The 18,142-nt window shown below is 34.3% G+C and overlaps 1 protein-coding gene across 3 annotated transcripts in view; it reads left to right on the top strand.

Moving 5' to 3' along the window:
* Positions 1-15,540, top strand: part of LOC105449986 (ras GTPase-activating protein 3) — a 17,033-nt gene extending 1,493 nt beyond the window's left edge. The window contains exons 1-15 of one of the 3 annotated variants that reach the window (XM_011689495.1): positions 7,501-7,611; positions 8,918-9,038; positions 9,136-9,405; positions 9,511-9,667; positions 9,880-10,067; positions 10,153-10,488; positions 10,622-10,823; positions 10,913-11,131; positions 11,233-11,357; positions 11,459-11,593; positions 12,567-12,608; positions 12,701-12,807; positions 12,897-13,140; positions 13,270-13,611; positions 13,729-15,540. In XM_011689495.1, coding sequence (XP_011687797.1) covers positions 7,557-7,611; positions 8,918-9,038; positions 9,136-9,405; positions 9,511-9,667; positions 9,880-10,067; positions 10,153-10,488; positions 10,622-10,823; positions 10,913-11,131; positions 11,233-11,357; positions 11,459-11,593; positions 12,567-12,608; positions 12,701-12,807; positions 12,897-13,140; positions 13,270-13,611; positions 13,729-14,263 — 3,078 coding nt within the window. In that variant the 5' untranslated portion in view covers positions 7,501-7,556 and the 3' untranslated portion in view covers positions 14,264-15,540. Of the gene's footprint in view, positions 1-7,500; positions 7,612-8,917; positions 9,039-9,135; positions 9,406-9,510; positions 9,668-9,879; positions 10,068-10,152; positions 10,489-10,621; positions 10,824-10,912; positions 11,132-11,232; positions 11,358-11,458; positions 11,594-12,566; positions 12,609-12,700; positions 12,808-12,896; positions 13,141-13,269; positions 13,612-13,728 lie in introns of those variants that run through there. The other 2 variants (XM_011689514.1, XM_011689505.1) reach the window with 2 other exon arrangements.
* Positions 15,541-18,142: the final 2,602 nt, after the last annotated feature.

The following is an 18,142-nucleotide window of genomic DNA, read 5'->3' as shown; positions in this document are numbered from 1 at the left end:
CCACTTCTTCAGAGGGCGTTAGTGCACGAGGGCATTTCGCCGTGACAGACAAAAGACCGTCATGTTCTCTTGTCCAATACTGGCAGTATTCCAGTCAGTCCTCTCTCTGCCTCTCTTTGCTCCCTCTGCTCTCATTCAGTCAGGTTTCTCTCTGATGTCACTCTGTCGCGCACCCGCACTGACCCGCACCACTCTCTCGGACCTCGGCACTCTCGCATAGTTCGGCCATCCCCACCACCTTAAGGTTCACTCTCCAGTATGTATACATATACATATATCTCATTGTATATTTCCTATGTATACATTTCCAACCGTAAAACAATCGAACAATGCTGATGAGAACGAAAACAATTATGCGAAGAATGATAAAATTCTTCTTTCGCATTTTCTTGACTTTGCCGTTTCCAACGATCGTTTCTCGATCGTTTATACAAAATGTCAGTATGTATATAGAAATTTTAACAATAAAACAATATATGTCAAGCAAATTAAATATGTTAAATTCGATTTTCGTGTTTGCTTTTATGTTCAACTATATATACGTATGCGTGAGTCTTCCGAGGTTTCCACTATTATCACAAAAAAATCAAACGCAACAGGTGCGAAACCGCGCGATTAAAGTGTATGTAGCGTTTTCCACTATTTACGTATCGCTACTCACAATCAATAAATGTTGAATAAATGTTTATCAAATATATTAAATTATGTATTCGTGTGATTTCCAGAGTTTGAATTATAAGAAGAGATTAATGATCTTACCCTTAATTTAATCGCGTACATGCCACTGTTTAATTGACTATTCGCATGAGATTTTACTTAAAAATTAACCAATTATAATATAATAACAAGATATACTCTTGCTTTCTTCGGCAAAAGAATCAAAGATTAGAAAGATTAGATTGTATTAATTTTAAGAATAATTATATATAAATCAGAATACATATAAGGAGAATAGGAAAACTCGAGTAAAATCAAGTGATTTATTTGCTGCATTATATCATTAAAATAATAATCACGAGTAAGAATTTAAATTGGCGATAATCGTAATCCTGTTGTCGCAACCACGGCGCGGTGACGATGGTCGCGAGTAACGATAAACCTGCAGCTTCTGCAGAAGCAGAAACGATGAAACAATGGAAAGCCTCGGAAGGATCGTCCTACTAAAGAATCGTGCGATTTTAAGATATTCACGCGGTCCGCGCGTATGCCGCATACAATTATTGCTTTGTCCCCGCACGATCCTCCGCTGCGCGAGTGCGTGGCGTACTCTCTTTCTCTCACGGAGTTTCTCCTACTATATTCCGCAATTTTTCTCTCGTTATCGCATGATGGCATGGTTGGGAAACGTCTGCTTGCTTTTCCGCGAAAAGTGATCAATTATGACTATACTCGTGTGAGAATACTTTAAAAATAGTGTGGCTTCTCTCGATCTAGAAATTGTTCTTAGTCGTTTGTTGTATGTATAATGCTTTTTTCTCGCAATTACAAGTTGTTCATCCGATCTCTTTCTCTTTCTTTTTTTAGTGTCAATTTAACTTCAAACATCTGAAGAAAAATTACGCGTACGAAAATCGCATTCCTGATAAACATTTTATTTTATACTTCTGATATTTCGGTCGACGAATATATCAGTTTTCTATAAAGTTTTTTAGTTTTAGAAATTGTTTCACGCAAGGGATAAGGGATACTAAAAGTGTTGCAATTATATGGTAATATATATATATATATATATATATATATATATATATATAACCACGCAATATTGACGGAAACTAATTATAATGAAATTGTGGGTTGCAGTACTTTTTCGCCTCATTCACTCGTTCACTGAATAGGGTTTTGTGAAAGCCCCTCCGCGGAACGGATGGGCTTCCTCCCTGCTTGGGAAAGTTATTTCCTACGTGATTTACTCGTGGCTTGCAACAATGTGGTCCTTCCTTTCCTAATTCTATCGCGCGCTTTACACACACACACACACACACACACACACACACACACACACACACACACACACATATATATATATATGAGTATTAATTCTACCATAGATTAAACTTTTTGCCATTTGCTTGACATCGACATTTACAATACATTATACAAATCGACACGAAGCGAGCACAAATTTAATTATCTTCACTTGAAGTGACGAAAGATAAAATGGTCAAACGCACGAAAAGAGCAAATTTATTACGAATACAACTAAAGATACAAGTTAACGTATTTTCAGTTGTATTCGTAATAAATTTGATCTCTTCGTGCGTTTGACCATTTTATCTTTGTGTATTGTATATAACAAATAAGCGCAAAAATTGGCTCAAATCGATGGAATATATCTTCCGGTTTTAGGAAAGGCGAATCAAGCATTATATTAAATACCAATTAGTGATCCAAACACCTGCACGTTCGCGCGCGCGCTACGAGCGATTGCGCGCAACAACTTTATATTTAGAATTAATTTAAACATCGAAATACAAAAGTGGGATTACCGGAAATATAAGTAGAGATCGAGCATACATCCGGAACTTCATTGGACGTGGCACGCCGCGCCGCACCGTGTGCGCCAGAGATTCGCAATCGAGAAGTCGTTCGGAGGAAGATGAAAAGACTGAAAATTGTGAAAAGAAGAGACGCGAAAAGAGCGTGAAGAAAAAAAAGATAAAAATCTAGATACGATACAGATTCAGGTCACGCTGTTGTTAAAATCATCATGGTCGCGTCGCGTAACTATATACACAAAAATCGAAAAAAAAATTAATCTCCTTAATGGAAAGGAGTGCTTCCTCAATACGCTTGTTGCTGGAAAAAATAATTTCAAAACTTTATTTTCGCAACATCTAGTGTAACACGAGCTATCTAGAGAGAATAGCACGCCTTTGTTTACCCAAACATTTACACATGATATTATGGACGAGGTAATTCTATTTTCACAAGATGCACAAGACACGCATCGCACTAATGATAACGAATCATCTTAATTGTGAGTGAAAATTAGATTGGCCGCCCTCAATTTCTATGACGTTTACAGTTGACACCAACGACATGAAGCATACAGAACTGCGCCATCCGTACGTGCAAAATTGGTTGACAAAAATAAGATAAATGCTGCGAAGACGGTCTCTATCTCTTTCTATTCAGCGGTGTAATAAAAAAGAGAAAGAGAGGAAAATTGGCCGCTTTCATGCTCTTTCTTTCACATTTTTATTGATATATTATTTACGTTTGATATAATATATTTACAATCCAGGATGGCACAATCCACAATCTATATGTCTTTGGTTGGCACATCCGCGAAGATTCGACGCAATGACTACACGTAATACCGACAAAATATTATTAAAGACGATCGGTCAAAGGCAAATTTTCGTAACTGTCAAGTGGGTCTGGGGATAATTGAAAAAACGGTGATATTATCACCTATTTTAGTTGTTTACCGAGGATAACAAAAACACGATTGTTTTATGTAACCAAATTACTATTTTATTATCGATAGTTGAAATTTCATATGTTATTTTTCAATTTCTGCAATGTTTGCTATATGTAGATACGTATTTAATACACGTATTTTTTAATAATTTTTGAGAATTACGAAAATTTTTTGCCGGCCGCATCTTTTATAATACCTATCTCGTCGGTGCGAACGTATAATATATATACGAGCACGAAGCGTAATACTCGCGCGATACTCTGCACTCTTACAATTAGAACAGAGTTATTAATAAAGATTCCATCTTTTCTCGAAGATGTTCTCCTGAAAAGAAGAAAACATGTGCGTTGCAATGTGGCACTGATGCTCTGTATATCATAGCTCTCTATTTATCGAATGGATCAATGGTGCTTTATGGTGCTTTCGCCCGCTTTTTTAGTATTATGTAGTATGACAAGAGGAAAAATATAATTAAGGCAAGGAGATGAAATAAGGAGGATAAAATTTATCCGTCGTTCGCACGTCGCAGTGTCTCTGCTAACAGCCATGCCGTTATTGAATTAATGTTACATAGAGACCTGCATTTTTCGAATATCTCTTTATTTTGTTGAAAAACAAATTCCTCGAGAAAAAAATTAAGAAAAAAAATGTTATATTTTGAATATAGGTCGGAATATAAGTAGCAGTGGTACGATCTTTGGTACATGTATGTATGTATATGACGACGTACCGACGTCTCACCTTGACTAACCATCCGTTCCCGCATAGTTTTGCGTTGTTCACGCTGAATGACACGAAACGATGCACATGCTACATATATGCATTATGACTCGGGACGCATGCGCGCTATATGTATACGTACGTAAACCGTACGCGACTGTCAAGTATCACTACCACGACTTCATTCATATTTTTTCCTCGTAACAGCTCCACACCCGTTCCATTCACGTGCTCGCTTGATCGAGGCGCAGCACGGTGTAGCACAGTGCACGAGAATCAAGTCGAATCTATAGTTGAATACCTAGGTAGTCTTCAATTCACCGCCACGACAATGCTCCACTTCGGCTGCCGCATTTATGATATGCCTCTATCGTCTCTAATATATTTTTTCCTTCTTTCTCTCTCTCTCTCTATCTCTCTCTCTCTCTCTCTCTCTCTCTCCTTGTCTCTTGGTCGCGAGTAAAAGTAGTCAATCAGTAAACTAGCATATCGCATTGTGGGTGGCAAAATAGAGATGCATTTCATCTGTTTTCCTGTCGTCTAACAATTTCTTTTTTTCATTTTTCATACGTGTATTATTATGCGTATCACGCATGGTATCGTAATATCGTGTACGTAGAATGTGTTTTATTTATTGTCTTATTAATCTTAGAAATCTTAGTCCAATTGCGGAAATTTAAATCGATTGCGAGTCGTTTCCCCTCCGAGTGCATTTTCAACACTTTCACACGTGATCCAGGTGTGAGAAAATTTTCCGTGAAAATCAGCTCGCAAAAATGTATATCTAAAGTTAGCTACACTGCAGAGGTTGCTCTCTGCAGTCATAATCTTTATATTTAATTAATGTAAGATTTAGATAGCAATATATATGTACTTATGTGTGTCGCCAAGTAGATATGAAACTTGGCATCACGCCAAAAAAAAACATTATTCATTGGACATTTTTGCACGCCATTAAATCATATGCGCATCATGATCGTTAGTTCATGAAGATTTTTGCTCTAGCTAAAATTAATCTTTCAGATTTCAATGTACTTTAACGTACTTGATACAATCTGATACGACAGCAAGGAAGTAAAGCGTGTAACCCTGCACTCATTCGCACCGAGGTAACAAAAGGAAAAAGTAGCAAAATTCTCATTAGTTCGCAAGCAACATGCGTCTACTCTCCTTCCCTATCGATTCGCCAACTTCATCGAGCGGGATATTCTGAATCTTTTCTCGTAAGAGAATCAATAATCTAAATTGTAAAATATTATAAATTGCATATGGCTCACGCTATTTTTTTTCTTACGATTCGTGAAGATATCGCCTTTGCAAACTTGACGATATTCACTTCGTCTTTGTGAAATTTTGTATCTTTTATATAATAAATTGCTAATTATAAAAGAAAATATATAAGTATAGTGAAGCTTGCAATATAAATACTTGTATTATTAATAAACAAATGGAAAGAGAAAATGTGGGGAGGGGGAGAGAGGGAAGGAAAGAGAGAGAGAGAGAGAGAGAGAGAGAGAGAGAGAGAGGAAGCAAGTCATTGCGCCATCAGGAAGTGGTTCACCACTTACCACGCATTTAAGTTAAGCAACGTAAACCAATACTATTCCAAATATGCGCGTAAGCACATAACGCTCTCGCTGAACTTAACTCCTGTGCATAGCCAACAGATAGTTCTAACACATCAAAGATAAAGAAAAAATATAAGTATCAAACGCATTACGAGCGCGCTCGAGAGAGAGAGAGAGAGAGAGAGAGAGAGAGAGAGAGAGAGAGAGAGGGAGAGAGAGAGAGAGAAAGAGAGAAATCTAATAGTGCTCGTGCGAGCAGTGAGTTTAATCCTACGCTCATACATGTCATGTGCTTACATCGCGAACGGCGGGGAACGTGACGTACGCTCCTCTATGTATTGGTTACCCCGTACACGCTAATTTTGTAACAAGTCGCTACCGTACCATGGGGCAGACGATCTATTGATCTATTGGCAAATTGTTGGACGAGAAAATAAATAAGCGAGTTGGGTCGTTCAAAAAATGTGCATGTTTCTCTATCATACTATATATAAATTCACTGAACGATATAAATAACATATTAGGAAGATAGCAATGAAAGAGGAAGAGGGAGAGAGAAAGGAGAGCGTAAGGGGAAGGAAACTAAATTTTTTTGTAACTAAAACAAAGGATTGAAGAATTAATTTTCTCGTTCCTACAAAAAACAGTTTATCGAAAATTAAAATGTGATGCATTGACCACAGTTGAATAATGTACAAATATGTATATAATGTCAATTTACGTAATATAATAAAATTATGCAATTTCAGTCGTGTACACATACATAAAGAAGAATAATTCTTTCGGAGAAGAGCAGCATTTTGCGCTGTGCCATACTTAATTTTCATACCGGTGGAAACGTCTAATTTTATAGATCAAAAATATAATAACTATTTTATATTCTTACATTTTTTGTTAATTAAGTTAATTAACATTACTATCGCTCGAAAACTGCAGTTAATCGTTAAGACTAACTGTTAACCTTAATTTGTGTTATTGCTTGCGCTCACTAATAATAACAATCTTTATTTTGCGATACCGAAAACAAAAACTACAATACATCAACAAGCGATTTGTACCAAATGACACAAATTGAAATAATTATTATAACACTAGTAGTATTATCTTCAGTATTCTTTTTGTAATCGAAAAGTATACCTATATATATTATAGCTTTTACATTCATTGCAATAATCGTCGCGTATATCGTTGCATGCATTCATAGTTGTAAATTATCGATTTCATTCGCATAATGAAAAATGCGTATTCGTCGAGCAAAATAATCGATTTTTCTATGACATACAACTCATACACACACACACACACACACACACACACACACGCACGCACATATCCACATTTGTACAAATATTTTTAAATAATACAACATAATTACGAGTGATGTAATGATAACTCGAACGAATGAATCCTGCGCGCGTCCAGTGAAGCGATGAAATGAACATTAACGCAAACGCGATAACTCGCAGCTGACCACCTCGTGTTTCCGCGCGTCTCCTCTATTCGCATTCGTTTTCATATATTTGTCGACAAGCGCGAGACAGACGCGAGCTTGGCTAGAGCGGATATAAGAAGGAAGTAATGGCCATAATGTGTGGCATCGCGTGATAACGGGAGGGGTTACGGGATGTAGTCGCGGATAGATGTAGCGTAACTATAGCGTAGCGAGGAGTAGCAGGCAGTAGGCAGCAAACGGTCAGGAGCAAACTCGGCAAACAACAGAGATAGGATAGAGAAGGGGCGCTGGAACATGACGTTTACGGCCCTGGTTTTTAGACCCATTCACAGAATGAACGAACCGCTTGCGTTTCGTTCGTGTAGTCACTCAGTAGTGTCATGGAGGTAACATGGCCGAGAAGACGCGCCTAGTCCGCGTTGAAGAAAGGCTAAGGATCAAAATCGGTAGGAAGATATAGGCGTGCAGTAGTTACGCGAGTGTTTCGCGAGCGTGATGTGAGATGTGCGTTTGTCGCAACGGCGATATTTTCGGAATATCATTGCGATCGTTAGCCGTTTCTCACGCGCTGCGCGCGTTCGGGATGTCACCTAATTTGACTCCCACGGCTGTATCCACTTTCTGCCATCTCTTCAAGGCAAAGGCTCGATACGATCGACAAATGCTCGGTAACGATGTGTATCGAGCCAATCTGCAAATTAATCGAGAACGATGTCCAATTTTCACGCGAAATTCACTGGCAATCGACGCGTACATTCTCAACTCCCACGCGTCGTTGTCCTCCTACGCGCGCGCGCGCGCGCGCGTGTGTGTGTGTGTGGTGTGTCCGTGTGCGTGAGTGAGTGTGAGTGTGGCGTGCGCGCGCGCCTGTATACTACGTGTATGTATACCGTGTATATATGCGTGCGTGCGTAAAATTGCGTGTGTGCCACATGATCGTACGACAAGAAAGTTGTGCGATCATGGACAGACATAACCGAAAATTTCAATGGGAGGTTTCAATCGAATTAAGTCTCGTCTTAATCTCATCCCCATTAAATGTGCGTTTCTCAGGATGATTTGAATCGTCAAAAAAGTTAGAATCGACGTTGTCTAGTGTATTTTTCCCAGGCCTTTCTAAATTTTCGTTTTCTATGAATTTCTAACATTACAATGTAATTCTTTCAGTTGCATTTGAGAAATTACTTAATAAATAATAAACGTTGACGTTATAAATACGAGACTGCTTACTGCAATGATAAAATGATAAAATCGAAAATTTTAGGATAAAATCAGGATTTTGTCTTAAAATATCTCATCGGGATAAGTCGAAAAATCGTCGATTATTATTGATGACATTGTTGAAAATATATGGATGAAATTGAAATATCTAAAAGTGTGTAGCATATTGCGCAACAACAATATATTATTGAAAATCAATGCTTTGATAATTCAGTACATTCAAGTTACTTCACATAGATGGCATTTATTTCTTTTTTTATTCTATGTGCAACATATGATAGTATAAACAATGTAAACTTATATTTTTCTTTTGCATCAAATTGCACCGATACCTTTGAGAGAATCTGCAACGATATGATTTTTAAATATATATTTAGTGCATTTAAATGTTATTATAACTTTATATCCTAATTTCACATCCCGAAATTATTTGAGCAATGATTAAAATCTAATACGAGTGTAAAATCAATGCCTCAAAATTATTTCTCAAGAAATATTGGCAATTACACTACCTGTAAATACTTTCTGCAGGAGAAGCAAAGAACCTTCAAAGTCGAAGTCATGGATATCCAGGTACACGAGACGTTTACTGCACCCTATCACTGGATCAGGAGGAAATATTCAAAACGACAACTATGGAAAGAACTCTCAAGTAAGTCTGTTAAAACTGCAAAACTTGTAGTTTTTTACCTTGTGATATAAATTTATAAATAATTTAATAAATATATTATTATTATATTGTGTTGTAGCCCGTTTTTTGGAGAGGAGTTTCAATTTGAAGTACCCAGAAAATTTCGTTACCTTGGTATTTATGTATACGATAGAGATAGACATTTAAAACAAGATAAAATTTTGGGAAAGGTAGCAATAAAGAAAGAAGATTTAGCTACATATCATAACAAAGAACATTGGTTTCCTCTGAAACCGGTCGATGCTGACTCTGAAGTCCAAGGCAAGGCTCATTTAGAACTTGCTTTGCAACCTCAAGTCGAACACGCTCAGCCTAAACTTACAGTAAGGTGAGTACTGACTGAGTATATAAATACATATGTATATGCACAACTATCTCATATAATGTAAAACTAGAATATATATTCAATAATATTTGGTTATATCCATTGCAGACTAATAGAATGTAGTGAATTAACCATTAAAAATGGTAGCTGTGATCCCTTTGCAACTGTTACAGTTATTTATAGTAATGGTAAACAAATATCAAAACGCACAAAAGTTAAAAAGAAAACAGCATCTCCACGTTTTAACGAATCATTTGTATTTGAGGTAAGAAAATGTGTACGCACGTAATGTAAATGCGTATACATAAGGATGCCTGTTTTTTATAGCTGAACTGCTGAACTAGTTCACAGTTTATCTTTCTCTTTCTACATTGGAAGAAGAAAGATAAACTCTGAACTAGTGTAGTCAGTTGAGCTATAAAAAAACAGACCTATGCATGCCCTAAGTACATGAAATGATTTTCTTTTATATTGTAGCCAGAATTAATCGAGACCAGAGACAAAGATGTTTCCCATTATTCTATTGAAGGAGCTGAAGTTGGAGAAGTAGTTGTTGGCTTGTGGCATGCATCTCCTGGTATGGGAGAACAACCGGTGTTTCTTGGTGAAGTCCGAGTTACGTTAAAAGGATTACAAAAACAACCAACTAGTACAACAACGGCATGGTATATTATATACTTGTGTCATAAAGATGTGTCATGGATTTGCGCGACATTATATGAATAAATGTAATTATTGTATTTTGCGCAGGTATTTTTTACAGCCTAGAGCAGCAAAACATCGTCCAAGTAAAATTTCAAGTAATTCAATACCACCTGGTACGTTACCAGGTTTGGGATCTTTACGTTTGAAAATTCATTATGTAATCGATCATGTTTTCTCGTCTGAAATGTATGATAGACTTAAAAATCTATTATTACAAAGCGTTCATATTCAGCCAATAACGTCATCGGCTGTTTACATATTGGGTGAAATTGTAGCTAGTAAAATGGAAGCTGCACAACCATTAGTTCGAGTATTGGTGCATCAGGGACAGTTGGTGCCTGTAATGCGAGCACTTGCTAGTCATGAAATTTCTAAATTGACGTAAGCAAATTAATTATTTTTTTTTAATATGGATTTTTTAATATAAGTATCAATTATTAGTTATATCTATAATTACATATTGTAATAATAAGATAAGAAAGTAGAAAAATTTGATTTAATAATTTTATTTAAGAGATCCAACGACGATTTTTCGCGGTAATACGTTAGTGAGCAAGATGATGGACGAAGGTATGAGATTAGCAGGTCTTCGTTATTTGCATAGTACTCTTAGACCTGCGATGGAACAAGTTTTTCTTGAAAAAAAACCATGTGAAATAGATCCAGCTCGGGTAAAAGATGGCAATACAATAGAGACGAATTTGACGAATTTAAAGGTATTAAATCATAATCGTAATTGCTTGTCTCTCATTTGTTGTTTCATGATAGAACGGTTTATTGATAACTGCTATCCCTTTTTTAATAGGAATATGTTGAAAGAGTATTTACAGCTATAACAACTTCCGGAGTAAGATGTCCACCTTTAATGTGTGAAATGTTCTGGAGTTTGAGAGAGCTCGCTGCAACTCACTTCCCAAAAAACAAGGAAGTGAGATATTCGGTGATAAGTGGATTTATCTTTTTACGATTTTTTGCTCCTGCAATATTGGGTCCAAGATTATTTGATATCACTACTGAACAAATTGTAAATAACTGAAGAAATGATGTATTATATGAAGAATATCTCTGTTCCACATGTCTTGATAGCAATTTTAAATTTTCAAAATCTCTCATATGTTGTTATAGGATTCGCAGACCAATAGGACATTAACATTAATATCTAAGACGATTCAAAGTCTTGGAAATTTAGTGTCTTGCAGAGGAGGCGCAGGCAGTGTATGTAAAGAAGAGTACATGGAATGTGTATACAAGTAAGATTTTAATAAACACTCATTCACATACCTATAAGATAAATAGCAAATATTTAGAAATGATATATGCATAGTATTATACATATGATTTGATTTTGTAGGGAATTTTATACAGAAAAACATATACAAGCAGTCAAGCAATTTCTAGAGTTAATATCGACCAGCAGTAATAGTAGCGGTATCACAAAGCAGCGTCCAACAATATTGCAAGAACAACCAGTGGTACTCAAAGAAGGGTATGTTTGTTAATATACAGATATTCATTATTCCATCGATTATCGACTTTTTCTCTCTTTCTTGTCTCTTTGAGTCAAAAGTTTACATGCGCGCGGTATCACGTACATGTACACACGCGCCCACGCGTTGTACATGTTCAAGGGAGTTGTGCACGTTGGGAGGGAGAGGAAGGAAGAGGAATGTAATAAAATATATCGAATGCTCTGCTTAAGGCTTCTGACTATTCAGCCAAGAATTCCGCGTTAACGGTGACGACTCTCGATATCGTGGTAGGAATTAGAACCTTGTTTATCGTACTATGGCTCATTCTATAATATGCCACATGGCAATCCGGTGTTGTGTGTAGGTCGAATGTGAAGAGAGAATACTCGACTGTTATTGGTCATTCTTACTGCTTACGCGCCGACATATGACATACCTATAGGACAGACCTTACTGTGAAAAGTGATATAGTTGACAACGAAATTTTGTCTTGCATTCCATTTTATTTATTACTAGTTATTAATTACTTAATTGCGAAAATTTGACACACTTGTCTCATACTTGTAAAATTCGTAAAAATATATGGAAAGTAATGTTATCTTTGAATTTTATACGTAAAACAAATTTTTCACTCCTTTCAACAGCTGCTAAACCGTGTGTTTTCCTATCTCAATAGGATTCACTTCACATACCTTTATGATTATTTACTGACTGTCAGGGGGGAAAAGAAAAGTGTAATCCGATCCATTTTTACAAATATTTTAAAGCGATCCTATTTTTTGTTTTATCCAAATTTTCTTATTTACAAATAGCGTGTAAAAAACTTTAACGTGTCATTTCTCGCCTAGTCGCTTATAACGTCACGATTCCAATATATAGCCGCGGTGACTGAGTGAGTTAGGAGCCTTAAACCAGATTTTGTTACTTAAAAAATATAATATTGAGACTATACGAGTTTAAATTTCTAAAAACTTTGTATATTTCTAATAGAATATACTTTCTCTTTATGCATACTACTGATTGTAACAAGAGGTTGGTATCGTCATACAACATTTACATTTGTTTATATATTGATATATATTCTCCCTACAAGAGTATTTTAATTGGAATTTTTTTTTTAATAGAGTAATGATTAAACGAGCACAAGGCAGAAAACGATTTGGTCGCAAAAATTTTAAACAGAGATATTTTAGACTTACTACGCATGATTTGACGTACTCTAAAACCAAAGGTGAATAATCTGTCATGATATAAATATCTTTTAAGAAAAGATGCAAAAAGAAAAATATAAAGCTTTATGAAATAATTTATTATATGCAGGTAAAGAACCTTTGTGTAAGATACCATTAGAAGAAATTTTAGCAGTAGAAAGACTTCACGAAGATTCCTTCAAGATGAAAAACATGTTTCAAATTATTCAACCACAAAGGGCATTATATGTTCAAGCTGGTAATTGTGTAGAAGAAAAGGAATGGATTGACATTCTTACAAAAATATGTCAAACAAATAGTAACCGCTTAGAAAAATATCATCCAAGAGTATACATGAACGGTCATTGGCTTTGGTGAGTGGTATGGTGAATCAAGAAATATGTGTGCGTGCGTGCGTGCGTGCGTGCGTGCGTGCGTGCGTACGTGCGTGTGTGTACGTATTTCTATTCTAATTTTTGTATTTGTGTTTCTGCAATATGCAGTTGTCAGGCAGTTGCTGAAGTTGCACCAGGATGTAAGCAAGTATCGCCAGACATAGAGGCTGGACTGCATATGGTCTTAGATCCGGATCGCGATTTGCAAAGAATACATTCGTTAATTTTTACAAATATGCCGCGTCTTGAGACGTTGATGAATGCATGTGAATGTCAGGCAGTTTATGGCGCTAGCGATATATGTGTTATTCCGGACGGTGGATCACCTATAGAAGATGTACCTTCATGTTTCAAGACTTTAAACACACTTAGAGAAGCTGCATATGCATTGCAGCGTGAACATAGAGCCTATTTTAGAAAACTGGCACGCGACACCAAGTACGGCAGCAAGTATGTGATATACTTGATTATTTTATCAGCTATACGACTTATTGTTAGATATATTTTCGCTATTTAAAGTATTACTTTAAATAATATTTGCTAACTATTGTACTCTTGCTCCCACAGACAGGCTCCCATCGGTGATGACAACTACCTCCACTTAGCTAATAGAGCAGGATTCGATAATCAGTTAACAAAGCGAACGTACGAGTTGGATGGTCTAAATCAACGATCCATAGAGACGGAACATTACGATACGGGATTCTCTAGAAAAATTGTCGAGAGTCAAAGATACGACGAGACATTTAAAAAGTGTCTTGATTCTGACTCCATTAATCGTAGATATGAGGATGAAAACAATAGTGATACTGTCAGGAGTATCCAAAATGATCTCAGAAAATTCGATCATAGTTTAAATAATACATTAAGATCTGAAAAATTGGAAAGGAACGTTAATAAAAATATGGGAAGTCATAAAAGGTTAGACGGCACCAGTCTACTAACGGCAGATAGTATTAATTTATCAAGTACATTATCACGGAAATTGGGTAATTATGATAATACTAGAGTGTTGAACGAACACTGTACACTGACAAGACGATTACAGGACGATACCTCTGACATACCTTGTAATTCGATGAGTGAGCGTGGCAATTATTAATTTATGACATACACATCTATGATGTACAAATATAAATTGTGCACGTTCCTAAATTTAGAAAAATTACGAGAGAATTATAAAAAAAGGACCGAAATTTACATTAGTCATTACTTTAAATTAAAAGAAGTGTAGTCTTCTGGCTACCTTTTTTATCGTTATATATATTGTACATAAGATTGTACGCGTGCGTGCGTGTGTGCGTATGTGTGTGTGCGTGCGCGTGCTTGTGCGTGTGATTTCTTTCATTCTGTATAAATTAATGACTCTGCTGTTGGAGGCAGTTTTTTTTGTCGTGTATCTACCTTTTATGACGACATGTTTTAATTTATCTCGTATCTGGGAAAACTGAATAAATACGAGAGAGAGAGAGAGAGAGAGAGAGAGAGAGAGAGAGAGAGAGAGGAGTTGTAACAGAATATAATTTAACATATCTTTTGATTTGTTACCATGCTGTGCAGAGAACGTAACATCTTGTCATCACAGAAATCTCTACTATTTATTGATTATTTATTTATTATTTCATCTCATTTCAATATATTGAAGATATATGTGCATAAACATGACATTGGCTGTGTTATTGCACAACTTGTAATCTCATTCATTGAAAAAATCGAGTTCTCATTGATATAAAACACTCAATGTTCGTTACGTAATATGTAGTAGTTGTTGTAAGCTATAAAAAAAATTGTAATTGAATACAATTATCGCTATTTTTTATTCATGTATAACTCCATCAATTTTGAGCACAATTCTTTATGCATCAATTATAAATACACAAAAAAATATATAAGTGCTTATTAATGTTGCAAATAGAAGTGATTACAATTTGGTAGAGTTTAAAAATTGTTAAAAAAAACTTAAACTTTATATCTTTTTGCTGTAGCATCACTTATATAAATTCAGTCGAGTCGTTATATAGAAAGATGTAAACAATCTGATTTATCTGATAGTGTAAGCGCTAAATTTTTTAGATTTATCATGTACAAGAGCCTAAACACGCCTACATTTTTTTACTGCACTTATCATTGTAAATTCTTTTCTTTTATTATAAAACAGTTTGAATTTACATTCACTCGAATCAACGTATCTCTCATTATCGCAATTCTTATATTTCATTAGTTATTGTAATATAGACTTTTAAAAACGAAAATGTTGAACGTATAAAAGAATATTAGATCTGTTAATTTTTACTAGAAAAAAAAATGTAATGAATGTAACAAAAAGATCTTGCAATCTCAAATTGTTGCTGAATATTACTTTAATATATTAATCCAAAAGAGTAATTAAGTTTTGTTTTCATGTTCGTGTATTGTACGATTCTATTATAATTGATTATATATTGAATGAATATCAATTTCCTGTGATAGAATATGTAATCAGCATTCGTAATAACTTTTAAGCTATCTAAGCTACCAATTTTCTATATAAGATGTATTATTCATAATTAATTTAAAATCTTTTTACATTTTTAGGACACATTTGGTATTTATTAAAATTAAAAGACTATACCTTTAATTTCATAATTACAGATGGTGATAATTAATCATATTATCTATACTATCTATAGCAATTACTGTTTTAATTTTTTTTTTTTAAAGGTTAGGACATATAAAATACTTATCTAACATATTTGCCATCAAGTTAAAATTAATCAGCTTTAAGATTAAAATAAATTCTCTGAATCCGATCATTCGCGATGTGAAGTTACAATTAATTTTAATATAAAGATAATGAAACACAGATATACTTAAATCTATATTTAAAAATGGTTAGTTTTAATAATAATTTTTTCAGAACAACTCTGAAAAGTATTGACAATGTTTGATTTTCGTTGCAATAAATTTTAATTATTTAAGTAAAATGAGAAAAGGAAACGAGAGAGAGAGAGTGTGTGTGTGTGTGTGTGCGCGTGCGTGCGTGCGTGCGTGCGTGCGTGCGTGCGCGCGTGCGTGCGTGCGTGTGCGTGCGTGTGTGGTGTGTATGGAGATATGTGTATATTCATGAATGAGCCTAAAAGAATTTCTCCATATTCTAGTACAGTAAGATGATTACATTAAATATTAGTTTATTTAGTTGAGGCTATATAAAGAAATATCTTTTATTATGTATTCATATTATAGTGATTTATAATACAAAGTGAAAATAACTGTAACTGAAAATTATACATTTCGTGATGAAACTCGTATGTCAAATAGCTCTACAAGCCATACTAATACTATTACGATTGTAATCCCTCCATTTTAATAGAGAACAACTACAATAACACACAATAACAAGAAAATTATTAAAGTAAAAAGAGTATATAGTTATCGTTCAATTATTACATATTTATTATATAAATATTATACAGTTTATAAACATTAGATATGTACAGTGTACAGAAATCTCTTTTCCATGTGTAGGAATTAGATCTTCATTTAACATTTTTGTCCATTTGTGTGTTGCTAGATGTAAGAACTAAGATAACTTTAAATTTAGTAAATCAGTAGATAAATCAAATTGTTTATAAAATAGTTGAATTATCTATATATATTGAGCGGGATTAAGATACTGTGTGTGAACCTAGTTTGAAAATTTAACATATCTATGCAAGGCCTTTGTATATACAGAGTTTTCTCGCTATTCAAAATGCAGAGAATATATAGATAATATTATATAAATGATTAAGTAAAAATGTTGGACGCAATTTAATGAACAATTTTACATGATGTTAGTTTACTATATATGTATAATATTAATTCTTCCTTTTCTTATATTGTACGATACAGAGAAATATAAGTATCATTCTCAAAATAAAATACGTCGACTCAATTGATTTAGAGTTAACGTTGCAAGTATCTCGTACTTGAAGGAAAATGTAACCTTATTTATATACAGTTATAGTTATTGAAGTCGATTTGTTTATTTAATTGTTGTTGCAGCAAATTTTCATTGATAGGATTATTCAAACTTGTATTTTTTTGTCTGCCGATATTAATTATTTAATTCTGTATTGCATTTTTAATTTACAAATTTAATATAAACTTTCTTAGCTTTGTATAAAGTAACAGCAAATAATCAAGAAGTTTACAGAAGGACGTACGCTTATGTTATCGTTTGTAATTAGAAAGCAGTGTTACGAGATTTTTTTTATGCAAAAGCTTAAAAGTTGAAAAGAAAATTATATGATAAATCATCATTACATGCGATTTAAGCTATTCAAAACTTCAATTTCTCTTAGAAAATTGCGCGCATTCATGAACACAGTAAATTTGTTTCATAGTTTCCAAAATCGAATTCAATCAGATATATGTAATAATTTCTACTTACGAACGGTATTATTTATCTTAATTTTATATTAATTATAATTTAGTAATATTTTTATATACTCTCGTTGTGTTCACCAAGTACTATTGTTATTTTGTAGAAAATTGTAGCCTAGAAACTGTGCCTTAAAAAATTATATCGAAAATTCAAAATGTTTTCTCTTCAATCTACAGAACATGTGTAGTCATATACATATATATGTATATGACTATATACATGCGCGCGCGCGCGCATATTTATATGTACGTAATGCATACATTCGTATGTATACATATTTTGCATCTATGTGTGTGTGTGTGTGTGCGTGTGCGTGTGCGTGTGCGTGTGTATATATATATATAGATATATAGATCATACATTATTTAATTAGAAATGAAAGTTCTGAATGAAAGAAAAAATTAAAGTTCTGTATACTTTTTGCGTATTTTTATATTGTATATAAGTTTTTCCTACAATAAATGAAACATATATGTCCTCTGATGTACAATAATTAACGCATTTTCATGCGTTAACGTTAATATTTATATTCATTTAAAACAAATAATCTCTCTTATAACAATCTCTCAAGATTAA

This window comes from Wasmannia auropunctata, unplaced genomic scaffold (genome assembly GCF_000956235.1).
Source record: "Wasmannia auropunctata unplaced genomic scaffold, wasmannia.A_1.0 LD336111.1, whole genome shotgun sequence".
NCBI lineage: Eukaryota > Metazoa > Arthropoda > Insecta > Hymenoptera > Formicidae > Wasmannia > Wasmannia auropunctata.
This window is presented reverse-complemented; position numbering and strand designations above follow the sequence as displayed.